This window comes from Lathamus discolor, chromosome 16, assembly GCF_037157495.1.
Source record: "Lathamus discolor isolate bLatDis1 chromosome 16, bLatDis1.hap1, whole genome shotgun sequence".
Taxonomy (NCBI): Eukaryota; Metazoa; Chordata; class Aves; order Psittaciformes; family Psittacidae; genus Lathamus; species Lathamus discolor.
The window spans coordinates 541414-567895 of NC_088899.1; the positions used below are offsets into that span (position 1 = coordinate 541414).

The 26482-nt window shown below is 43.4% G+C and overlaps 2 protein-coding genes and 1 long non-coding RNA gene across 3 annotated transcripts; 2 read left to right on the forward strand and 1 right to left on the reverse strand.

The window, feature by feature from the left end:
* Positions 1 to 757: 757 nt before the first annotated feature.
* On the forward strand, positions 758 to 5319 carry LOC136022655 (arylacetamide deacetylase-like 4). Its single transcript, XM_065696240.1, has 4 exons — positions 758 to 1249; positions 3087 to 3303; positions 3505 to 3568; positions 4255 to 5319. The coding sequence occupies exons 1-4, from the start codon at positions 1076 to 1078 to the stop codon at positions 5027 to 5029; spliced, it is 1230 nt and encodes a 409-aa protein (XP_065552312.1). The 5' UTR covers positions 758 to 1075; the 3' UTR covers positions 5030 to 5319.
* LOC136022663 (uncharacterized) lies at positions 4710 to 24633 on the reverse strand. The gene is made up of 2 exons (XR_010616255.1): positions 24454 to 24633; positions 4710 to 4979 (listed from the first exon to the last, which is right to left on the reverse strand). It is a non-coding gene; the product is annotated as an uncharacterized LOC136022663 (long non-coding RNA).
* Positions 5693 to 8696, forward strand: CFAP107 (cilia and flagella associated protein 107). Its single transcript, XM_065696832.1, has 4 exons — positions 5693 to 5833; positions 6715 to 6828; positions 7641 to 7818; positions 8443 to 8696. Exons 1-4 carry the CDS (start codon positions 5693 to 5695, stop codon positions 8694 to 8696), a joined length of 687 nt encoding a protein of 228 aa, XP_065552904.1.
* Positions 24634 to 26482: the final 1849 nt, after the last annotated feature.

Here is a 26482-nt window from a genome sequence, read left to right on the forward strand (position 1 = left end):
ATCAGCAGATTTTCAGTAGGCATGACAGATCCACATCTGCAAGAGCATTAGAGGCCTGAGTTAACTGAGGACACCTTGCATGAGGCACGTAAGGGCTGCCCTGAACTTGAACTAACTGTAGCTCTACAAAATCCTACTTAATTTGGGGATGTTCCTATTATGCCACTGGAGCTCAGGACAAGACATACTGGTTGGGAGGGAACACTTAACATCGGTTTTAGAAAGACAGTAAGGATCAGTGAACTGGACTCTTGATCTGTGTATACTGGAAGGTTTAGCTTAGAGACAGAAAATACGAAGCAAAATATTCTCCTGTTCTTTCAAAGAATGGTTCCCCAGTATTATATTTTTAGAATTTATGCTATGATGTTTTTCATACTTTGAGTTTCCTTTACAGGACAAGGCGGTGTATTCCTTGACATGATGTTCCATTATATTCTGCTGATAAAGCAAGGAGAAACAGTCATGAGCATACCCAAAATAGTAAAACAGAGAAATTAACAGCCTAAGGAAAAGATAATCCCCGAACTGAGGAAATCAGAAATTCTTACAAAAAGAAACGCTGTCTTCCATTCAGCTGTCACAGTGCAGAGGCAGCCCTTCCCTCAGCTTCCTGCACGCTGCCGTGGGACAAAGAATCCCTAAATTTAGGGATAAACGACAAATTGCCTGCTCCGGGCGCTTTGACGATGGAGCCGCCAGGAACACCGGATGCCCTGCAACCCGCTGGCGGTGCGGGTTCCCCCGCCTCTTCGGTAACGGCGGCGCTCGGCAAACCGCCCGGCCGCACTCCCTGCCGGCCGCGGGGACGCGCGGCTTTGCGGAGCGCCTTTGCCGGGCGCGCAGGTCACGCACCGCCTCCTCCTTGAACCGAGATTACTGCGCGGTTCGCGCGCGGCCTCCCCCCGGGGCTCGCCGCCGCCCGTACCATGACCCCGCGGGCGGCTCTGCGGGGCTGTCACAAACGGCCCGTGACGCCGCCGGCCCGGGCCGCGGTCGCGGTTCGGAGGGGGCCGGGCGGGAGCTGCCGGGCCCCGCTGCGGGCCGTGAGCCCCCCCGGGGTCGCCGCCGCGCCATGGCGCTGCTGCCCGCGCTGCTGCTGCTGCTGCTGCTCCTGGGCCTGACGGCGCTGGCAGCCGTGCTGGCCGCGGCCCTCCTCTCCCTGCCCAGCTACGACATCCCGCCCGGGGTGAACCAGCCCGCCAAGCTGCGCCTGGTCCTGGCCGTCCTGCTCGGCACGGCCGCCCTGGTGAGTCGCGCCCTCCACCCGCTTGTGGTTCCGGGGAACGGGGGACTGTTTCCACTGAGCCCGGGGGGTTCGCAGGTCCGGCCCCTCGCCGGGCATCCCCTCGCGGGGAGAGCGGGCAAGCCCCGACCCGCGGGCTGCGTTTAGGAAGGCAAAACCCCAGGAGGCTGCGTTCAGATCCGCATGTCCTGCCCTGGGTGCGGCTCCCCGCGGGGCAGCACCTCACCGGGACCCACCTCCCGGTCGGAGAACGTGCTGAGGCGCGTTAGCGGAGGTTGCCAAACGGCGGGGCTGATTGAAGTCTCCAATTGCGAACTGAGCTGGTGCTTGGGCTGATAACTGCCCTCTGCTTTAGGCGAAGTCACCTTGCACAAGGAACACTGCAGCCCTTCAAGGGCTCCTGCTGCAGCTGACATTGATGGTACACAATCCGATTAGAGCTGCTTTACTTAATCCGTGGACTCCCTTTTACAGCATTGCATAAACGGCATTAGAGCTCCCCTAAACACTTCTCGTGTCACTAGTTGTATTTTTTAATGGTTTTAAATCTTCAGTTCTCTCCTTTAGCCAACACATCACTTTTGCTATCATAAAGACCTTGTTCTCTATGCTGTTTAGTAGCTTCACCATTTGCATCCTTTTGAAAGTTACTGACCAAGGTAACTTTGGTTACCTGAATCCCACTACCAGGTGACAATAAAGGAGTGGATAAAGACAGACTCTCGCTGAGTATTTAAAATCGTTTAGTAACTGAACTGTAACAGTTTGTTTGATTCCATTAATTAGTTTGGTTCCCAGTTTCTTGTTTCTTCACTTTTCACATAAGATTTCTGAGTACAGCGTTGAGGAGCATCACAAGAGCATCAGGAAAGGAACTTTCTTGATTGTGCTCAGTAAATGTCGTGCAAATAAAAAGTGGTAACTAATTTGCACAACGCAACTCAGTACTTGCGATTTGCAAATTCATTGAGTTTTATGGTCTAATTCAGGAATATTACTTTATGCAATGAAGAACTATTAGAAGTTTTATTGCTGTTTCAACATAGGACATTTCATTGTTGTTGTCATGTTGCTATAACAAAGGTGTGCAGGACAATGCTGACAACTAAATGTGTTCTCCAAGGCAACCACTTTGAATAGTCTGTATCAAATTTCTGATGTGACATAGGACTTGGGTAATGCAAGTATATTTTTTATGGTCTGTAGGATACAAGAGCTTGGGAAAACTGTTGTGGGTTTGGGTTTTTTTCTGAATCAAAGAGCTTTATTTTTATCAGACAAGAGAAATCAAATTGCTGTATGTGAAGACTAGATTTTTCAGTCTGATTCTTCACATTCCAGTGGTTCTGATATGATAGAAACTAAAACTAATTGAGGCAAACTTAAATACTCCTTTCTGGCTTTCTCTCTGGCTCCTCTCAGTGAGGGGATTTCTCACTTCCATAAGACTGGGCATTCCTACCAAGAAAACCAACCGTGGAGTTACTTTTCCTCACTGCTTTCCACGGATTTATTAAAGCAAAATGCAAAGACTAACCAAGTGATGGGAAGGCGCTCTCTGAGCAGTACTTAGAATACAGGAAGCCATTTAGAGGGGGTTTGCAATACCTTTGCATGGCCATTATCCTCCTCTGGGAACAGTCCTTGTGGTTGTTATGCTACCATCTTGTGCTGTTATTGCTGTATCTTCTTACAGTGTATTTGTATTTTACAACATTACCCTTCTTCTGTGTTTAAATTTTCCTTCAAATACAGCTCAATATAAGTATGATGCAGAGTTTTTATAAGTTGGCTAACTCAAGACTTGTAAAGAAGCCTTAATTTCTTTTACCTTTAACAGGGAAGGATTTTGGAGAAGACGGGACTTTGCAATCAAATCACATTTGGCCGATACGTGCGACAGGGACGGAAACTAGGGGTGGATCCAAAGCTCTTTATCCAGGATCTGCAGTTTAACAAAGTACCTGTGAGGGTTTATCAGCCTAAAGCTACCTCTGATGGGCGAAGGAGAGCTCTCATCTTCTTTCATGGAGGAGGCTGGGTATTTGGAAGTCTTGGTAAGGTACTTGCTGGAAGGACTGTAGTAATGTAGAAAGAACGTTCTCATCTTTCTATAAAATTGAAATACGAGGAGGGTTCAGCATGGGATTTGGGAGGAAATCTGAAGACAAATGCATGCCTTTCTGGAATGAACATTCTCCAGCTGTCCCAAGGATTAGGGCAATAGCACAGCACTAATGAAAACATTTCTTTTCCAGATACCTACGAAAAAGTATGTCGCTACCTATCCAGAGAAAGTGTCTCAGTAGTTGTATCTGTTCAGTAAGTGCCTGCCCTTTTCTACTCTTTGGAGGTGATTGTTGCTCTGGTGTCACAGCAGAGCTGCACTGGATTTGGAGATGTGCTTTTTTTCAGAGAAATTTCTATTGAATTCCATGAAGTCCATAAAGAGACAAATAGTGATAATGGAGATATCACAGCTCGTGACTGTTCAGGCCCTGATACACTCAGAAAAGACCCAAATGGAAATATTTGTCACACTAAGAAAATCTATAAAAGTCAATAAAAACTTAGCTAAAAAAAAAAAATCTTCCTTGTGCTGAATGTATGAATAAGGTCCTCAAAATAATTGTATTTATAGAAAGAGAATAATCACACTGCATTACTCCCACTTTACACGTAGGAAGCAGAGGCACAAAATGATTAAATGATCTTGTCAAGGATACACAGGGAGTTTTCAGCATGACTAAGAAATGTACAAAGTCTCACTCAGACTTGTTATCAAAAGCGAATTCTACTTTACTGAATCCTGGTGATTGAGTTTGTGGTTTACAGCCTACCCGCAGTCACTAACTGGGGAACGCCTGCTCAGGGGGTAATGAGTATCCTCACCTAGAGTAAAAACACCCCAAAATGATAGGGCTGGAAGACAGCATAAGATACCATTTTCTGAATAATACCAACAACATTTCCTTCTCTTACTTTTGTTGTCTCTTTCTGTGTGCTAGGTATCGTTTAGCCCCTGAACACAAATACCCTGATGCATATGAAGACTGTCTTAATGCCACCATACACTTCATGAACAATGCAGAGCACTATGGCGTGGATCCTGCCAATGTAACTGTCTGTGGGGACAGTGCTGGGGGCAATCTGGCAGCTGCTGTCAGCCAGACCCTTGCAGGTAGATCAGACCTCCCCAGCCTGCGTGCCCAGGTCTTGATCTACCCAGGCCTGCAGGCCCTGGACTTCAATTTACCATCCTATCAGCAGAATCGGGGAGTCCCTCTCTTATTCCGAGAACGTGCTGCTTTCTTTGCTTTGCAGTACCTCAATGGGCATGCACTGCATATGCGAGAGGTCTTGGAGGGCTCTCATATTCCTCCAGATATGAGGCTGAAGTATAGGAAGTGGGTAAGTCCAGACCACATCCCTGAAAAATTTAAGGTCAGAGGTGTGAAGCGACGTAAGTCCACTGATTTTATTGCTGAAGTTTATGAGACAGTGAAGAGATTCTGTGAGCCCAACCTGTGCCCGTTGCTGGCCGAAGATGCTGTGGTTCAGCAGCTGCCTCAGTCTTTCATCCTGACTTGTGAGTATGATGTACTGAGGGACGATGGCTTGCTTTATAAGAAGAGACTGGAGGACAATGGTGTTCCAGTGACCTGGTACCACCTCGAGGATGGATTCCATGGAATCATAAGCCTCTATGATTACTGTGGTTTGTCATTCCCATCTGGAAAAAGGGGATTGGATAGCGTTGTTAACTTCCTAAAAAGCTTATAGCAAACATCTTAGATTCCACGAGTCTGTTCATGCCTCAACTTAGGAAAATGTCCTTTTAGGATATTGAGTATCAGGTGATAGGTAGTCAATCAAGAGCAGCACTAACAATGACATAGAAGGCTCATCAGAACCTCATTCCAGCTGTTAGTTGGAACATGGAATATGCAAACCTTCTACAAGCTTGTACCATGCTGCAAGCCCTTATCTTTAGTTATGTCAATAAAGAAGAACATAATTTTGAATGGACATCCTGGTTTGTTCCACTTCTTTAAAATAAAATTTGACCATGATGAGAGACTCTGTGTGCAGGTGTGTGTGGTGCAGTCTATAGAGGAGTATGTACTTTATATCAGGGTGTTGTGGGACAATACACTGTGCTCTGATTCTGAGCTGTATTAGAGAAAATATCCAGCTGATTTTCCTGGGTTAGGAGCCATTGTTTTAGTCAACAGGAAATAGAATGTGGTAACTGGAACAACAGTCACCATGGGGATAGCAAACACAAATGGTTCCGTGGCTATGCAGTTCCATGCCTCACTCACATCACCCAGCACACGGGCAGGCAGAAGTGGAGCCCCTTTCTGCCCTAGTTTTAGTGCTGGGCTACTGAGTAATCTTTCGCCCACATAGCTTGAAGGACAATTCCAACAACCACTGGGGGTGATGCTGTTGAGACGAAGACATGTGATAGCATCGCAAAACGATGGCCAGGACTGGTGGAAAATTGAACCCAGATATTCCACTAAAGTTCTCATTGGAAACTGGCTGGAAGAGAGGAAAAGGGAAAGATCCGGCCCTGCGGAGGTAGTGTACTGCTGCGGTCATGAGCTGCAGCCCAGGCTTATCTCGGAAGAGTAAATGAAAGGGAGAAGGATGAGCACCTTGCTTGGCCTATGTCATTCTGTTCATGATCTGCCATTCTCCTTCCTAAGTCAGGACAGAGCAAGGCCTGAGCACAGGTTAATGTGTGGTGCCCACTGCACATAACCTCAGCCAATTAAAAATGCGGTAGTTCTTTTGGCAGTCGCTTCAGGCTGCTTTACAGCTTATATACAACAGTATATATACCAACATCATTACATAAAAAGGCTTCATTAACCTGTAAGTTAATACTTACTATTGCTTGTATCAGAGAATCTTTTATAACTTGGATATCGGTGTAAATTGCTGGTGTAAACATCTTTGCTCTCAGAGCTGCTTGCAGATTGCATGGCCTGCTTAAGAGCTGAGCTGAATTTCAGCATTAGACATTTAACTTTGTCAAAACATGTCAGTTGGATTCAATAGTAGAGCTGCAGAGGGCAAATCCTCCTGACTCTGCTAAAATGACTTCCTTTAGATTTTTTTTTTCCCCTGGAGCAAAATGCTAGGCTATACTGCAGAGGCTGAGCTGCTGTAGCAAAAGTGGCAACAAAGGGACAAAACAAACCCCCAAAAGGGTTTATTAGTTCATGTGGCAGGGGTAAGTGTTTAACACCATGAATAATTCTTCCAGGGCTGTGCAGTGTCTTCCATTTACACCAAGGAATCAATCAGAATTTTACAGTGGTGGGTTACACCAGCTGACTTTACCCTCTGAGAAAAAGTACATAGCACAGACCTCTATCCAAATAAGTGCTTTTAAAATGCAGTTCCTGTAATTATCAGCTTGCCTTAGCTCTACTGAGTGTTGTGTGTCTCTCTAGTTCAGGAAAGACACTGGGAAACTGAACCACAGCATATACAGAACAGACTTCGTTTCCTTCCCAGATCACAAACCAGACCAAACACTAAGGAGAGCCATGGTGGAAAAACTGGAGGTAAGGAAAAGGAACAACAAATTAACAAATTCATATTTTCAAAATGTGTAAAACAAGATGCTACAGCTCCATGGCCATTTCACAGGATCCAGAGCTCCCTCGTATGTTTGATTCAAGCAGTATGCCTTCCAGAGGTAGCAATGGCACATGCTTCTTGTTACTCTGGTTGTTTCCCAGTCTCTGCCTTGGAGGGTGGCCAGGGGACATGAAGAAAAACAGCACATTACTACCACCTAGGACTGGGGATTGTGTCTTCAGGACATTCCCTGGGCTTTAATATGAGCTTGCTGATAAAAGATGATTATTTCCATCAGCACACCTCCACTTCATAGGAACATACTGCACTTAAACATGTCCCAGATCTTTCCCTTTTCCCACAAGGATCATCTGCTAGAATGTGCCTTTCCTCCAAGGTGCTTCTGCACCGCCAAGTATTCTTATCATCTCTCCTTACAGACCGTTGGAAGGTAGTAAACATAATGCTAGTGCATACTGAAACACTTAAGCAGCACCAGACAATCAGCTTTTCATTTGCAGGCTTCTTAGATGTATCTGCAAATCTGTGATGCATGTGTTCAAATGAGACCAATCAGTTCTCATTACATACTGATGTAGTTGCTTAATTTAACTTGAAATTTACTTTACTTGAAATGCAAATGTCATTACTTTCAGGGGTTATATTCTAAGTAATGTAAGTACTGGCCAAGTTTTGTGATATCACTGGGAGGGTAGTCTGACTCTAAAGCATGCTAAGCCAGCTGAGGCCTGTGTACAAAACCAATCAGTGTGGTTTCATGTACATCTCATTTCAGGGCCTGCCAAGGCAGCACTATTTCACCCATCATGAAGAGCCAAGGAGCCGCAATTTAGTTTCGGAGTATGATGATAAATACAACAGACACAGTTACAACCCTGTGCTGCCTCCCCTCCGCAAGTGGAGTGGACCCAAGTCTTCCTGGATTCCTCAGAAATCAGATTTCCCCATTACTGGTAGTTTTTGGCATTATTAATTCAATCAGATGGAACATGGTGCAGTAGTCAATATACAGACTTGGAGCCAGGAACCTCCTGTTTTAATTCTGCAATGGATCTTGTGGTGAATTCTGGCTGATTTCTTACCCAGTCAGTAGCTTGATTTTTGGATTGATGAAGTGGAAATGTTGCCCACACAATACTTAATCACCACAGGAAGCAGTGAAGGGGAGTGCAAATGAACGGATTTCTCTCCCTTATTCAATAATGCAAGACACTAGCTGAAAACAAGGAGAGCTGTGAGACACAAATAGCAGCAGAATTCACAGAGTATTACTATGTTTCTGAATTTAAGTGTATGTTAACATACATCTCTGTTAACTTTTTATGTATCTACGAGAGAGACTATAAAGAATCAGGACCCAATTTATACAATTAACGCTGTCACATCAATATTTAAGAGTGACTTTTCCCTTCCAGCCGGAGGGTAGGCACACATGCCTAGGGAACAAAAAGATCTGTTTTGTCCTTAATCTCCTGTCCAAATAGTACAAGTATTCCCTATGGCATCTGTGGAGTAAAAACACCAGGATCAAAAGTCTTATTCTATCATTTCTAACATTCAATCATTTCCTGTCTCAGAACCACCCACTAACTATGGCCTTCTTGAGCACCTGATGAAAAAATGGCACAAGAAAGAAGCTGGAGTGATGAACAGTGTCTACACCATTTCCTACGAAACCCCACCAATTCCTGCTTTTGCTACTCATCATCCGAGACGACCACATAAAACCCCTGGTCTCCCTTTCATCCAGGGAAGTCCTCCCCAAAATGTTAGTGGAATCCTGGACTATGAAAGGCTTAGAAATATCTGCAAGTCATCAGCTGACTGGTGAGAGCCAGCAGAGCAAAGGACGCCTCTGTCTAAACTGCTTAGGGTGATCTTAAGTACTACTTAATATAGCTTTGCTCATGGACGTGGGAATGATCTGTTCCATGAGAATTAGGTTATCTAGGTGGAGGGCTGTCTACCAGTTAGAACAAGTTGCTGGCTGCATTCTGACCTGCAGATGGCTGGCAAATTTTCAGAACATATTAAATCACTGAAAAAAACAATCTAATCTGTTGGTTTCTAGTCAATTAATAGTTGCAGAAAGGAAAAAACCAAGAACAGGACAGAACTTGAGAGGATATAAATCTCTTAATTGCTTTGTCCTTAGTTGTGTTTCCCATTTTCACATAGCTTGCTATCCACTTGCTTAAAGAAAGGGTAGAAAAGGAACTTGTGTTATTCCATTATGTGTCTAAAACATCCAACAAAAAAGTAAACATATGGAATGGCTGCCTGCCTAAGGACAAGGGGAACCAAGGTTTCCCCCACTGTATAAACAAGCAGACCTTGACTTTACATCCTGAATGGCACTTAGTAGTAGATAAGCTGCAGAGTGAACTGCATTAGCCAACCTTACATTACCAAACAGTAAACCTAGAAGAAACTGCTGTGGGTGTCCTTTATAATGCTGGATGGGCCACCCTGACACTTTACTCAGTTGAGAAAGCATGGGAAGGACCTATGTAGAAAATGCTGGCAGAATCCAAATTCTTATTACACTGCCGTGCAACTTCTGCATCTAAACCACATCTGGTCCTGAGGGGCTATCTGCAAAGTTCAGCTACTGTTGGTCTGAGGCTTAACAATTAACTTGTAGCAAGTTAAAGGCTTAGATTAAATATATCTGGATTTAACTGAGTATGTATTTATCTCTTCATCAGTTTTGCTCAAAACTAGTAGTTATATATTTATTTTTAGTAGCAAGATAAAGCATATACCTTAGTCTTGGCATGGACAAGCCTCTGGCCATGGCCTGTCCAGAGTTGTACTTCTGCAACATTTCATTCACTGTGATTGAGGTTCGATTTTTCAAGGTTGAATTTTCAAGTGAAGGACACTGATGGTTCAGATGTGTGTGTAGAGCAACAGTGGCACCTATTGGCAAAGTGATTCCTCACCAAGCTGGGAGAGATCCCAAACTGCCTACGGGGCCCATGAATCACAAAGCAGCTTTGGTAATGAAGTCTTTTAGAGATGCAAGAGCCCTGCTAATAGCAGAGCATTATCTGGCTTTACTTGGGCTCCAAAGCCCCAGGGAGACCAAAGGCAATGAGGAAAAACTGAAAGCAAAAGAGGTGAAAGCAGCCATTGAAACACAGCCAGCTATTAGTGCTGTGCTGCAGAAAACATGTTCTATTGACAGCTTTAAAATAATCCATAAAGAAGGCATTCCTCACAATGAGACAGAAGTTGGCAGCTATAGAAATTCTTGTAGCCCCAAGGAAGTCCATCTACATTAACTTTATCACTATGGAAATATGACAATTAAAAATGTGTTTTTCTGTTTATTACCCACGTGCTAAGCTTTCAAATTAAAATACCACTCAGGCATGCATCCTAATAACACAACATATGATATGTAGAATACAGCTTCGAAAACTACACAGTGATAGTCTTTACTTCATGCAACTCTCAGTTTGCTTAAAATCTGCTCATCAATCATTCATAGTTATTAAATATTTACAGTAAATTGTACATTTATGGTTATTACCTGCTGTGCTTCTAGAACCAAAGCACATACATGGAAAGAAATGGCCGGATGATGTACAGGGAATTACTGAGATGCACAAGTCCCACCTATGAAACCTCTGCAAACATTAATTCCCAATCTGGAAGCTGGGCAGTGCTCCCCAGTGCAGGGCTAAGCTGTTCAACTGCTGAGGCATTTATCAGTAAAATATAAAACTACAGCACCCAAAGGGACCACACCAAGCTCAGCAGCTAAGTAGATGAAATGCATTTTGATAGGGAGCTTCTTAAATAGACAAATGCACAACTCCACAAGACATGTCAGTTGTGATTAATAACACCTGGGAGCAAAATATCCACTTTGAAATGTTTAGCTGATTAGCTGTTGTCACGTCAGCAATACTGAGCATCCAGCCCAGATATAAGTCTGATGAGGAATGGCTGAGGGACCTGGGGGGGTTTAGTCTGGAGAAGAGAAGGCTCAGGGGGATCTTACCACTCTCTACAGCTGCCTGACAGGAGGATGTAGTGAGGTGGGCTCCATCTCTTCTCCCAAGGAACAAGGGATGGGACAACAGGAAACGGCCTCAAGCTGCACCAGGGCAGGTTTAGATGGAGCTGAGGAACAATTCCTGCCCCAGAGGGTGCTCAGGCATTGGAACAGGCTCCCCAGGGCAGGGCTGCAGGCACCAGCCCTGCAAGTGTTCACACACTGTGGAGATGAGGCCTCAGTGCCATGGGTTAACGGTGGCCTTGGCAGTGCTGGGGAATGGTTGCACTCGATGATCTTAAAGGTCTTTTCCAACCTGGTTGCTTCTATGATTCTATGATATCTAGTGAGCTTTTTGGTGACTCAAGCCTCAAGCTGAACTGATGACTGAGTTCAGGTTTCTCCTTCTCTTGATCTAAGTTCAGTGAAGGAGGAATCAAACATCACCCAGCCAGTAACCAAAACTGAATGAATGTATCTCAAACACATAGCTCAAATATTCTACAAGACAAAATTTCAGACAGAAGAGCACTGATAGTGAAGCTTCTTCCCCCTTTTTTTTTTCCCTATAAAATGTAGTTGACCTAGGTTATTCCAATCAGAACCCCCTAAAATAGTAAGGTCAAACCACTGCTGAAAGCAATGCTGCAGACACATGGCTACACCAAGAATACCTCATTGATATTTTCTTTCTGATATTAGGTTGGTTGTAGAATCATAGAATAGTTAGGATTGGAAAGGACCTTAAAGTCATCTCGTTCCAATTCAAGGGTCTGATCCTGTATGTCTGTTTTATTCCCAATAGGTAGAGGTAAGAATATATGCATTTTTTCCCAACTATTATATTGCATTTGGCACAACTGCATTGAAGTAGGAAAGGCAGATAAAAATGGACATCTACACCTATAGATAAAAATGAAGGGTATGTAAGCTAATTCTTGCTGAGAATTTATGTTTTAATCAGTTACAATATTGCTGTGCCAGAGATTCCTTTAATAATAAATACCCTTGTTGTGTCTAACACAAATGTGTTTCCCAACTCCCTCAAATGTTCAGAAATTACAAAGACTTTTATTCAAGGTAAACCCTTGATTTTCAAGGTTTTTTCAAGGTAAACCCTTGATGGCATTCAAGGGTAAACCCAAAATGACAGAGGTCATTTTGCCTGTGCTTCAAGAACAATTAAAATGTTCACAGCTGCCATGGAAAATAGGTGAGAAAACGGGAAAGAGGTCAGAAATCCATTTACTAGTAATTAGAAAATGAAGCCAACTACTGAAAATGTACCACAGACATGATGATGCACACTTTTCAGGAGGAGGGGATATTAATGATGAAAACAGCATATCGTTACAAAGAAAAGAGATCAACTTGAAATGTAGACCTGGTGATGAACACTCTTGAACTTGGAGACCTCTGAAATATGGATCCAGTTCAGAACATAAGTGTATTTGTACCAGAGAAGTAGGTGTTGTTTATTACGGCACGCTCTGATGCTCTAAGGCATAATTCACTGCTGTACAACAAGCACTCTAGGATTCCTGGGAATTGTTACAATATGTTAAGGACTACATTTTGCCAACACATCAGATTTATCCAAGCTTTTTTGAGGAACTCTGGTTTAGTTTCAAAGCCTTGTGGTCCCTTGTGACTGGAAAGTCTCTTCAGGTTTCCATGGAGTAAATAGAGCTTTCAATACAACCTTCTAGACAGTCTTGACTGCATGAACTCAGACTCATATTTGAACTTCTGTGACATTAAAGAGGCAAAGTGGTAGCTGGAATTGATGCACATCTCTCAAAGCAAGCGTGGTTCTTGCCTTGGAGGAGAGTGATGTCAGCCTGGATGAGCTGCACAAACAAGACGACAGATTCTTTGGACTGAGCATCTCAGTCATGGTCAGGACTCCAACAAGGAACACTGATTCTGGCTGGCAAGGTCTGCAGTAACTGGAGACTGTGGGTGCCAGCTGAGAAGGAAGGGTGGTCACAGAGAATAAATGCAGGGATTCAGGGTAAAGAGAAACAGGCCATTGACAGGAGGGTGTTTGCATGGTCAAGAGGCCTCTTTCAGAAAGTTATAAATATTCTTTTGGAGGAATATTTAGGTGCTCATAAAGAGATATCCAAGTCAGTTAACTGGTAAAACAGCTTCACTGGTCTGAATCCCCATAGTGATGCTGGGGATGGACTATTCATTAGGGACTGTAGTGATAGGACAAGGGGTAATGGGTTAAAATTTAAACAGGGGAAGTTTAGATCGGATATAAGGAAGAAATTCTTTACTGTGAGGGTGGTGAGGCACTGGAATGGGTTCCCCGGGGAAGCTGTGAATGCTCCATCCCTGGCAGTGTTCAAGGCCAGGCTGGACAGAGCCTTGTGTGGGATGGTTTAGTGTGAGGTGTCCCTGCCCATGGCAGGGGGGGTTGGAACTAGATGATCTTGAGGTCCTTTCCAACCCTAATTATTCTATGATTCTATGATTCTATGAATTTGAGCACTGCCTAACAGTGACACAATGGCTGCCAACTTCTGTCCTCAAACCTGCCTGTTCCACTGCACTGATTTCTCTGAACAGTACTTTTAAGCACACAGAGCACCTGGGATTCAGGTTCACCCAGCTCCCATAAGAACGTAAAAAGCTTTCTTTGATGGCAGTTACACAAAGCTTGTATGTTTAGACATACAGTTTTCATATTGGTGATGAAAACATCAAATTGCTATTAGTGTAACTAGTCTTCCCCTTGTTTAAATTTTTTTAGTTTGTTGAACTGAGCTGAACAGATCAGCTTTTAAAATGCACCATCATAAACACATGCACTGATACCCTTTCCTTCCCCGTAGGTCTAAGCATGTGTCATTTGCAGTACACATATGATAATTTATTGTGAGGGTGCTGAGGCACTGGCACCGGGTGCCCAGAGAAGCTGTGCCTGCCCCATCCCTGGCAGTGCTCAAGGCCAGGTTGGACACAGGGGCTTGGAGCAAGCTGCTCCAATGGAAGGTGTCCCTGCCTGTGGCAGGAGGTTGGAACTGGAACTGGATGAGCTTTAAGGTCCCTCCCAACCCAAACCCATCTGTTATTCTATGATCTTACTGCCATATGGGGTTGTAACACTTCAGGAAAAAAAATTAATTTAATAGTTTGTAAAAATAATTCATATTTGGTCCTTCTTTTGTAGACAGCACAGCTTTCCTCAGAGAAATACTGTACCCATTGACAGGAACTGCAGCTCCCATCAAGACCTTCATCAAGCAAAACAAGTATCTGAAACCAAGGGCTGTGTCACACAGCTCTTAAGAGTGTCAGAAAGGACCACACTGGGGGACAGTCCCACTGATTTCAGTAAGACTAAGTTAAGCATTAATCAGGTTTAGGTCCTGCTTGCTCATCCCAACAAAGAGTGCATAAACTTCCGAAAACCTGACACATTTTTTGTGGAAACACCTTACTTGGTCTGCACTCCACAATCCTGTTTCAAAGGAGCCACTTGTCCTCAAGGAGTAGCTACAAGCCACAAAAATGCAGCAGCTTGTCATGAACGCAATCTGTGCTATGAGCTGTTTCTAATAAAGACATTGCCTGGGTTCTTTTTTTGGTCTTATTTTCTTATAATTTAAAATCTACACAAGTTTTAAAGGTGATTTGTGGGAATTCACGAAGGAGTAAGTTTGGGATATTGAAGAACTGTAGAACAGAATTCTATTTGTCTCTATGTAACTGTGAGTAGCTCCTAAGCTGGCTGGTGTAGAGAAGAGCTCAGACCTGACAGGGTATAAAGGAAAACATTTTGTAGCTGCAGTGATGGGGCATTTGCTCTGGGCATGAAAGAACACAAGTTCTATTCAACAATGACCCATAAGGAAATCATTATATAAATAATATACTAGTTGTTTGGGGGCAATAACCCAAACAATAACTCCTTTGCTAAGAAGGAAAAAATCTCTAAGCACAATTATTTCATAGGGAGTTGCTCTTTATTGTCACATACTTCTATTCTTGCAGTTGGAACAGCCCCCAGGGATGCCAGTGTTGGTGTGCAGGACTTGGATGTAAACAGACCATACAATGACAGCCCTGGCCCAGAGAGCTCCCAAACCACACAGCCTGTTCCATCAGGATCTCAAAAAATACCTTGACTAAGCCAATCCACTTCTTTAAAATAAGAACTTGGGATTGGCTGCACAAATATGTACTTGCTTCAGCACTGGAAATGTGTGACTTAGGCTGCTGCCTCATGACATATTTAGTATCTAATTTAAGGAACTGTATATTTGGACACAAGGGGCTGGATGCCTGTCAGGTAAATAGTACAAGCTGCAAATTTTCACAGCAGATTTAACACTAAATTTAGTTAGCTCTATATATAAAGAGAACATTGACCTGGTGGTAGCCCTTGTCCTTGACAGTGGCTGGCCTGAGAGGTAGTTAAGGATCCTCAGAGGAACACTGCTCAAGTCTCCCTTAAGCTCCAAACAGCTACATTCTGCCATGGCAACCCTGACATCCTTCATGTCAAGGACTTCAGCAGCTTCTGCTGGCATGGAAGCTTATAGCTGTGTCCTCCCTAGTTCACCTCAAGGTGGGGAACACTCATATAGGACAGGGAAAGGCTTATGGAGAAGAGGCTTAGGGACCTAAGCTTCTTGTGTCTCAGCCTAGAGCCAGTAAGGAGAAACTCTTGGACTGTTGAAATTAAAAATACAGCAATTTTGAACTCCTACAGTGATAAAGAAGCTACGGCTTTGCACATTGCTGATAACTGCCCACAGAGCTGGCTGTCTAATTTAAGCTCTTTGAGATATCTAGAGGAAGGCTATAAAAATCCACAGGCGAGTCTGCATTTTATTTCTGTTCCCTCAAACATTTGAGTTTTGAAAGGACCTTCAGTTATGTCAGTGCTCCCACTGGACAGCCCACTCCCCATCAATATTCCTGTCATTTTATGCTATCAATAATTTTACTTTTAAATACATACTTAGCCCAATCCAAGTATTATTTTTTGTAAGAGATGTGGACATTCTTCATGACTTGTATCACTACATACTTCATGGTCACAACATTACTGCCGTTACTTATAAATGTTGAAAGCAAATCACTTTTATCTGGCCTCTCACGTTTTGAGCTTAAATACAGAAATCCCACTGGTAAACACAATCTGAGCACAATCTCCACCAGGTTAGGGCAGACCAAGGTTTAGTCTATATTGACCTGAGGGCACTGCAGGCCTGCGGGGAGGCAGCAGGGGGCACAATTCGCCCTGGAGACTGCACCAGGGTTCTCCGGCATCTGATGCCTGATGAGGGGCTGCCTCCCGGCCTCTGAATCTGACACCCCGACCGCATGCGGGCACTGGGGCTCACTGCACAGCGTGCCAAAGTCCGAGTGCTAGCCAACAGCTGCCGGCCAAGCATGTCCTGGGCTGCACCGCCAGGGCGTGAGCAGCAGTCGAGGGAGGGGATCCTGCCCCTCTGCTGAGCTCTGGGGACATCCCCCCTGCCCTAATGCAGCTCTGGGGCAGCAGCACAAGAGGGACGTGGAGCTGTTGGAGCGAGTCCAGAGGAGGCCATGGAGATGCTGCAAGGGCTGGAGCAGCTCTGCTCTGGAGCCAGGCTGAGAGAGCTGGGCTGGGGCAGCCTGGACAAGAGAAGGCTCCTGAAGGAGGGACCTGAGAGCAGCTCCAGTGCCTAAAGGGGCTGCAGGAAAGATGGAGAGGGGCTCGGGGCAAGGGCCTGTAGGGACAGGCCAAGGGGAATGGCTTGAACCTGCCCGAGGGGAGACTGAGATGAGCTCTTAGGCAGAAGCTCTTCCCTGTGAGGGTGCTGAGGCGCTGGCACAGGGTGCCCAGAGAAGCTGTGGCTGCCCCATCCCTGGCAGTGCTCAAGGCCAGGTTGGACACAGGGGCTTGGAGCAAGCTGCTCCAGTGGGAGGGGTCCCTGCCTGTGGCAGGGGTTGGAACTGGATGAGCTTTAAGGTCCCTCCCAAACCAAACCAGTCTATGATCTGGTGTAGTCACCTCTTCTCAGTTTAAGGTACCCCTCTCCTTCTTATCGGGAAGGAATATCTACATGATCCTCAAAACAGTTCAATATATCTGTTCAGAGGATGTATCTTTTCCGAATGTTTCAAGATCCCCAGAGATGAAAGGTGCCACTGTTACTATTCTTTATTTCTACTACATTACAAACGAGGTCAAAGCAGGGTTGGCAGTAAACTGTGTTTGATTTCACGCAGTCAACACAAAAAGCAGACCTTGGCATGTAGTTACTTGGTACATGCCTGATAGACAAGGCAGCAAGAGGTCTTGCTCCTCCTTATGAATAATCTTTGTTTTCTGGAAATAGTCCATGCACTTACTTAGAGGGTACATGGTTGACAGAAAACACTGATGCAAACCAGCCCAAAATGACCTGCGCTGTTTTAACATGAACAAATTGCACTGCCACACAAATCCATGTGATTTACACACTGGTCACCTCCACCTTTCATACTCCATGGTGTGATTTCTGAAGACTGTATCCAAGAAACATTGATTTCAGCTGGAAACCAGCCCTTTGTCAGTGATTACACAGAGGCAAGGTGATTTGCCTGCAGCAGGAGGGCTGGAGAAAAAACAGGGATTTTGATCCTTATTTCCATATTTTAAACCCTTGACTAACCTTTCTCCCTATGAAATGCAAGTGTAGCCCAAACTGTTCTGCTTGGCTGTCCAGACAGTGCTGCCAGCCCAGTGTTAGACAGGTTGTTGGTCTGTACCTGTGCCCCTGATTAATGACTCTCTAGCTGGCCACTTCACAGAAACAGCTTCTTATTTTCTACTTATAGGGACTATTTGCAAAGCAACCTCAGTCAGCAGCACGGAAATCCCATAAGCAGCAAACTGGTACAGGGAAAAATATGTCCCAATTAATATTAAATGTGAAATTCCCCCCTCCACTTCTTTCCCCCCTTTTTTGTTTCCAGAGCTGCTAATGAGAAAAATCAAAATAGCATTTTCCAGTGCACTGGTGACAGATTTAAGGTGTTAAAGTTTAAATGTGAACACAAACAAAGCACTCTCAAGGCCCCAAATACTAACCCTGTTAATGGGAAAATGTCAAAAATGCCTGTGAGGTTTCAGATGGCCTTTTCATACGGAACACTGGCACCAACCCCCTGAAATAATGGCCCAGCTTGTTACCAAGCTGGAATAAACCTCATGTTCTTCCGAGGTGAGTGTAGCTTTGGCTATGGTGCTAGTTCCACAGTCTTAGAGATCAGTCATCTGCTTCCGCCTGGAGCTATGACAGCAGGCGCAGAGGCAGGGGGAATTTATTCACAGTACTCTAATTTTGTTCACATTGCTTAGAATAAAAAGTGTATTTAGCTTCAGAGAGTGAGAAATAGCAGCTTTTAAACCCTGTCTCGCCCAGAGCTGAGTGCTGTGCAATCGAAACCGCGCAACTCGCCAGCTTCAGAGTTAAAATAATGTTTTCCTTTCCTTAAAACACAGAGTTGCAGCAAACTCCAAAGGCCTATTTTATGGAGTCCCACCACTTCGAATTATTACCTTCCCCTCAGAATTCTGCAGCAGTAAATAATTTCCTTATTTTCACATATCTGATAGAGTCCCTGTATCAAAAGCACAACAGGCTGCCTATATAAAATAGACATGCAGATTTACTGTAGTATCAGCCACTGTATGACTAAGTTGAAATACTTAAGCAAAAATTTACTGTGAAACTAGAATTTAGCATTATAAGTCTTTAAACTCTGCTGGAAATGGCATTGTCTATATATAACACAGCAGGGACCTAGATTATATTTCCAGGGGGAAATTAGGAATTCTGCAGCATGAGGTGCATTACATATGGTCCCAAGTAAACTGAAAACAATGGAAAGATTTCCAACTGTTGTCAAGACTTGGGTCAGGCTGTTAGTTCTTAGAACTGCAACTCTTGGGACTACAAATAATTCTGTTTCTAGACTGTGATGATTCACAAGAAATCCCCCTTTTCTTGTATTCAATTGTACACTTGCACTTCGAAGTCTTGGAGGACATTTTTCACCCTCCCCTTTTTCTTTATAGATTAAATCACACACTGCAATTAGTCAGCCTCAACCTTTAAACAAGGAACCATCATTATTAGCTTACAGTGGCAGATCCTGCATAGAACCACCAAACATTTCTCCTTTGGTTTCAAAGGAAAAGCTGGATACCCCCTTTGCCCTCTTTTTCTCCCAAAATCTTGGGACTTTCCAGAAACAATCACAAGACATTGTAACAAAAGATACTCACTGCAATTCATCTGTGTTTAATTATCCAGGAAAGCAGAGGCTGGCACTGATGTAGACAAGGGTGGGTCTACAAGCAAGTCACTGGTGTGAGTGAAGTATTGGGAACGCAGCAACTTTTAAGTAGCAAACCAAATAGGCTTCTTTTTTAAAGAAAAAATCCTGCAAATCTCCAACTCCTAAAACCAGGGATCAGTTCCCAGCTTGTCACACTCCAGCTGCAGTACATGAAGCTCGACTGTTGTGGGTTTGCAGTTTGTGCCACATGCTGCAGTCAGACAATTCCTTTGCACCCGAACTAGTTAACGCTGCAGTTGCAGCAATGGGATGTTTTTGATCACTGCAAATAGTAATAGCACTCAAACTCCCAGCTTGTAACACAACACAGCACTATCAACTTCAGCACTAGCGTTTCTTCTCCAAAAACTTTCAGGTGACACCCTAGCCCCACTAAAGTCAGAGGTAAAAGTCTTATTAATCCAAATCCGTTAGACATGCAAAAATGTCCCAAATTTGCCATTATTCCCCTTTCAGCTTTGCCTTTCAGTTCTGGGTGCAACAGCACAAGAGGGACGTGGAGCTGCTGGAGTGAGGCCAAAGGAGACTGTGGAGATGCTGCGAGGGCTGGAGCAGCTCTGCTCTGGAGCCAGGCTGAGAGAGCTGGGCTGGGGCAGCCTGGACAAGAGAAGGCTCCTGAAGGGGAGACCTGAGAGCAGCTCCAGTGCCTAAAGGGGCTGCAGGAAACCTGCAGAGGGGCTTGGGGCAAGGGCCTGTAGGGACAGGCCAAGGGGAATGGCTTGAACCTGCCCGAGGGGAGACTGAGATGAGCTCTTAGGCAGAAGCTCTTCCCTGTGAGGGTGCTGAGGCGCTGGCACAGGGTGCCCAGAGAAGCTGTGGCTGCCCCATCCCTGGCAGTGCTCAAGGCCAGGTTGGACACAGGGGCTTGGAGCAAGCTGCTCCAGTGGGAGGTGTCCCTGCCTGTTGCATGGGTTGGAGCTGGAGGAGCTTTAAGGTCCCTGCAACAAAAACCAGTCTGGGATTCTATGATTCACAGACAGGGCAATGATCAATTCACTTTGCACCAAAGCTTTGCCATCATGAGGCTGATTTCAGAGGCAATTGCCTTCAGGTTTTACAGCAAAGTGCAAAATACGTGTCTGAAGATATTTGGCTTCTCTGCGGTACAAGATGTCGCCCAGAAAACAAATTCCAAATACACATAACTTTAAAACATAACCTTTTATAAAGACGACTGTTGATGCTACACATCTAACCTCAGACAGTTGGTCGCTCAGCTTAAACCCAGGACAGGCTGTGGCCACTTACACATGGAAACCATATCACATTGTCAGCAAAATGTGTTGGTGTTACAATAGAGGCAGAATACAAATCCCCTACAAGTCTCCTCTTACTAAACTGAGGGATCAATTCCCTAATTCAGCTAGGAATGGTAATCAAAGCAGACTGGAATAGTCACATTCCAGCCAGCAGATAAACAAGACTCTATTGTTTTTCCTAAAATAAACATCATGTGAATGCTCTACTTGGCCAAGAAAATGAAGATAATTAGGAAAGGGAAACATCATCTTTTGTATATAGATCTACTGATTAACATGTTTTGCCCTAGCAAAAAAGTGTGCTAAGAAGTGATAATTACACGTGTTTGGGGGCTTTTAAGAGACAAATTTTACTTCTCTGCCATTCAAAAGCCTCACACAGACCTAAGGGGTTCTACCTAAACTTCAGGGGCTTTTATATGTTGTATCCATACTTACAGGGATCAGGTGTATTTCAGCCAATGTTTAAATAATATTCCTCAACTGGAGGGAAGGAAGGAGTAAGACAGAGAGATCTGAATTTGCCACACAGCTAATTTTACCCACCAGAGCAAATGTGTTTGCCTGAGCAAGGCAGACAAGACAACTGAAGTCACTGCTTCACTAAATAAAGTGCAGGGAAACTGTAACAACTGCTAAATCTAGGGCACAATTATTACGAACTTGCTTAAAATAAAACCGTTTTGCCTCAATATCTGAGAGCTACAGCAAGTCCAAATCAGGAACACTTGAAAAAAGATAGTTCTTTTATTGGGCGGATGTTTTGCTGGTTGGTTGTTTTCCCCCATTCATCAACCTAATCAGGTTCTTATACATGCTGAGCTCTACTGTAACACCTTGGGTATAATACAGCACAAAGAGCAGCTCCAAAACACTACTAAAATATAGCAGAGACCAATATTTCTGCACTTAGGGAGGCAGGATGTGCTCGAACTCTAATTTAATAGGAATGCCAAGGTATCCTGAAGTCTACATGAAAAAGAAGGCATAGGCTTTAGTTAAGCAGTCAGAACATTGCTTATGGATGCAGTAATCACAACCTGCTGCTGTTACAGTTAATAAAAACAAGAAAAGCAATTAGAGGTTTACTTGGGTTATCATAACTAGAAACTTTGTGAACAAAGCCTAGAAAAAGCAAAGTAATAATCATATTTATTTATTAGGATATAATAAAGACTTATTTCCCCATGAAAATACCTTGCTGCCCATTGGTGTGATGAAAATCCTGCTGTAAACTTGAGCATTAACTGCCTGCTTTTTTTACTTTGCCGATTGCATTGAAAAGGAAGGTGTTTGGAGCAGAGACAGTTTATCTCTTTGTTTTAACACAGCCTTGGATGCTGACAATAATTCAAGAGGTGGGTTACTGCTGTTCAGTATTTTACAGATGTGCTGCTTTTTCTGGCAACTTCCATGATTGCATAGCCCACAAATCACCTGTTTCTCCTCCTAGTCCTGCTTTTGTCACAATTCTTTGTATGAACCTTACTCTGCTTTTAACTTGGGCACAATGCAGACATAGGGGATCCTGAGCTTTGACTGAAATGGGGAGACAGAACTCCTGTAGCCTCCTAAAGTGAAGTGTTAGAGGGGAAGGACAGCCTCAAGTGATGATTCCTTTTGAGTGAATCACTGGCAATCATTCCACTGAGTCACACAGAGGGTGGGAGGGTGGGAAGGAACCTTAAGAATTCCTGCTGAGCATATTTTCCCCTTTAATTTTAGAGAAACATAACATTTGCTCGGATGTACTCAGCCAAATGGCTTATGAATTGGGAATCTCCCAAGGTTTTTTATTTAAAGAACTCTTGCTACTTTTTTCCAGTAAGTCAGCATTACTGCAGTAAACACTGAGCCCTTCATAACCTTCCTATGTGTGATCCCTTCTCAAAGTCACTCTGCAATCAAATGCATTGGGATTTCATAATAGTAATTTGCCACACTCAGAAATACGCTTAATCGTGATGGTGTCACTGGTATCATGTGAACATCACTCAGTATGCTGTGCCCTTCAGATGAAAGCCAGTGGTAGAGAGAAAGGACAAAAAAAGGAAGAGTAAGAGAACATTAACTCTTTCAAGTCAAGTACAGCCTCAGTCTGAAGGAGGAAGCTGCACAGCTATTGTCTATGGTGTTCAAACAGCAGGAATATTGACTGGGCCATAAAGTCCACCTGAAATCTCTGATACATCTGCTCCTGTTGTCCCTTATTCTCTGGAGCGAGGCCACAAGAAAGCCATCATTCCCAATGCCCACAGGCTGTTAGCAGATCTTGACTAGTTGGTCAGGTTCAAAAGATTCACTTCCATCCTTTTCTGCCTTTTTGCAAATGATTTTGTGAGGAGTTTCCTAAGTTTTTCTTGTAAAAAGTCTTAGAGATCTGGAATTCACAAGAAGAGCTTTAATGAAAGCAGCAGTGGGCAACATCCTATAAAAGCGGTTCTCACCCCCACACTCACACTGCTCAGTGCTCTAAAAACCTTATCCTATCAAGTCACACCTCCAGTAAATCCTTTAGTCATTTCCATGGTTATTTCAATGAATCAGGGAAAAAAGAATCACCATTTAGCTGAGATCAACCAAACTACCTTGAATTATAGGAACTTGAGTGGATTTTTGCTGTGGCAAGCGTTACTGATGATATGATTGCTCTTAAAGATTATCCAGAATAATAAATCCAGTAAATCCGGTAAATAGAAAGAAAAATATTAGTCTGGTCAATTCCATACATTCTAGCAATAAGCATAAACTACAGGCTTAATACTGCAGGGTTGTTCCAGCTGTGGATTAAAATGCATTGTGCCTCATGAGGATGTGTCTTGGTGGATAAAGCTTTAACCTTTGCAGCTGTTCAAGGTATTTATGAACAGCATGGGAAAGAAAAGGAAGTGGAAAAAGAACTCACTAAATCAACTAAATCCAAAGCTGTAATATTGGAAATGGCTCTAATGTCTTAGGTTATATTTTTAAATGCTTTTCTCCACAGAACTCATGTTATACAAAAGATCAAGTCTTCAGGTAAAGAGGTAACGCTAAACTTCAGATGCAGGATTTTCAAACATACCGACATTATTTGGATACCTCCAAGTTTTGGCATTTTCAAGGCAGCAGGAGCTCAGCACTCTAAGGTCAAATTCCTCAGGATATCTCAAGCTGCACACTCAGAATCAGTAGTTTAAGTCACTTGGTTGTTTCAAGAATTCACTTCATAAATTGCCTGAGAAATCCACAGTGATATTTAGCTTTGGGAGGACTTCCCTGTGAGTCCACAATGTAAAATAATCAAACTAATGTAATATCCTAGTTTTGACACTCAGTATGGATGTCTTTCCTAGTAATGCTTTTTGTTTCTTTCAGCCCACTCCAGTTTTTTATCAGGAAAGTCTAATTTTCTAAGTGACTCAAAAAAACCCCAACAACACTCTTGTAAGGTAATGCATGCACCCCTGTAATAGCTTCATATGGCATTAAGGTGTGTGTTCCTCATGACCTGACTTACCTACAGAATCAAGAAATTGCCACAGTTTGGTCTGTGGAAGTTTCAGGCTGTCCTGTTCTCCATCCTCTTATAAAGAAACACATGTGGTGGGAGGTCCTGAGATGGCACAAAGCAGGAAACCTCACAGAGCTTTGTGTGCAGTCACTTCAGCAATGCACTTCAAATACTGCACCCCAACTACTGGGGAAGTGAACAGTAATTCTGGGGGTTTGTGTCTGCAAAGCAGTCTCAAATTTGCTTAAAATAGCAGGGAAGATTTGAATACTGTAGAATATATTAAGCAATCTGTGCAAATATAACTAACCATTGGTTTCCATTTCTGCTGGCTGTTAAATATAAGCTATTATGTTTTACCATAAACCTAACTCCTGAATGACTTGGGTACTTAAACAGTAAAATTAAGTATTTTTATCATTATTTTTGAAACTGTTGGAGGGCATAGGAGGGAGAGATATAACATAGAGAATGATACCTGGTCATATTCCATGGACAATCAGCCTGAAATGTAATGCCAGGGCCTTCTACAGAAATTATTCATAACCAGCTCCCCATGAAGGTGTTCCATTACTCCCTGGTCTCTCTCCTGGACCCAGGAAATCTGTTGTGTTGACAGTAGTCTCCTGTGGTTGTTACAGAAATGCCTTCAACTATGTTGTCCAGCTCCTTCTAATCCTGGGGTTAAATTCCTTCAAAAGACTGCCTGTCAGGATAGAGGTCTGAGCTCGTGTCAACATGTCTTTAGAAATGCATTAACAAGTTGCTCCACATGTATAATTAATAAGGACGAATGAACCCTAGACTGTCAGAAAGTCTGTTCTTCATCCCAGGACATCTCTTATGCTTCTTGATTGTTTCTTTTATGGTGCTATTTCTAGAACATGATATAGTTTACCATGTATTATTCCTGGAAACCTAAATCTTACAAAAGTAAGAATAGCATAATAAAAGTGTTTTGCCTCTGCATGAATCTTTTATACAATGAGCTCAAAGTGTTTCAACAGAGCTTGATTAAAAATTAAGCCTCTGTACAGCTGCATCAGGCAGGTGAGTAGTATCATATCCATTTTACAGATGGTTAAACACACAGTAGAAAGGTTAACTGCCTTGGCCATGGTTGCTCACTGAGTTAGCTGCAGTGTTGGGAGCGAGAACCCATACCTGAATAAATAATCAGAAAAATGGTGTTTTTCAGTTTGACTAAAACCAGTTTTCTCCTAATGGCTCTTTTAACCAAGTGAGATTAAATAAGTCAACCAAAAGATTTGGGTTCAGCTCAAAGGAAATACTATTGAGCCTTTTTGCTAAAGCTTTATACAAAGCTTAGGTAAAAGTCAAAGAGAAATCTGCCATTTTGAAACCACAAGCTGCTTTCTGAGATGACTTGGAAATAATTTGTGAGTTTTAACAGGTGAAATGGCAGGATTCTGGAACTGCTGTGAATAAGTCAGCAGTGATGAATTCCTTTTCTTCAAAGCAACAGTATTATTGAAATATATCTGACATGGTTACTATTCAATCTCATACTGAATACAGAAGTTTCTTTTTTCTGAAAAACAGCACTACAAGCAGCCAGCTCAGAAGACAGGAGTTCAGAGCTGCTTTTCCAATATCTACACAAACAGATCCCTAAAAGCCCTGCTTTGCAGCTGTGAGGTACACAGCAATGCCCTGAACAGCACATTCCTACCTGTATCTTGCATGTAGTGGGACAAAAGCATGAACATAGGTTTAAGCCTGAGCTCTTGTTCCTTCCTGATTTGAGGGCTTTAGAAAGCATGTTCCAGATAAGGCAAACTCAGCTGCACAGTGCATGCTGTGCTGGCAGCACTGAGAAAGAGATTTCTCCCTTGGTGGCTCTGACAGAGTGAGCCACGGACCACAGGAAAGCAGCCTTTGTTGAGTTGATGCTGTGGCTTTGGTGAAAGGGCAGAAGCAGAGAAAACGAGTGCAGCACTGTGGAAAGTGGGATTTGACTGAGTGATTAAGTCACCATCCATCTGGTGGACACAACATCTGTTACTGTTACAGTCCTGATAGCATTTCATTTATTTTAAACCCCTATCTTAAAGCTTTAATATCTCATCCATTTAAAATCACTTCATCTGAAGGTGGCAGCAGGGGGGATCATCTAGTAAAGAACATGCAAAAAAGAGACAGACAAGTCTTACACATCACTTTGAGACAATGCTTCTTGTACTTTTCCATTTAAGACTGGATGCTCCTAATTTTCTAGTGCTGCAATAGAAGACAGACCAAAAGGTTCATTTCAGCTAACAGTAGGCAGTGAAAAACAGCTTTATAACCCCAAAATTATTTCCATTAATGAAGTGAGTGCCCTCACTGACACTTTCCCCAAATGCATTTTACTTGATAACAGCCTGCAGTAGGGGAGCAGGGGGGAATCTTCCATGTGATTTACATCAGGTTCTCAAAGATGCAAAGTGATAACAGGTAAATCTAAAATCTATTGTTTTCTGATGAAACTCAGTTTTGGAATCAAT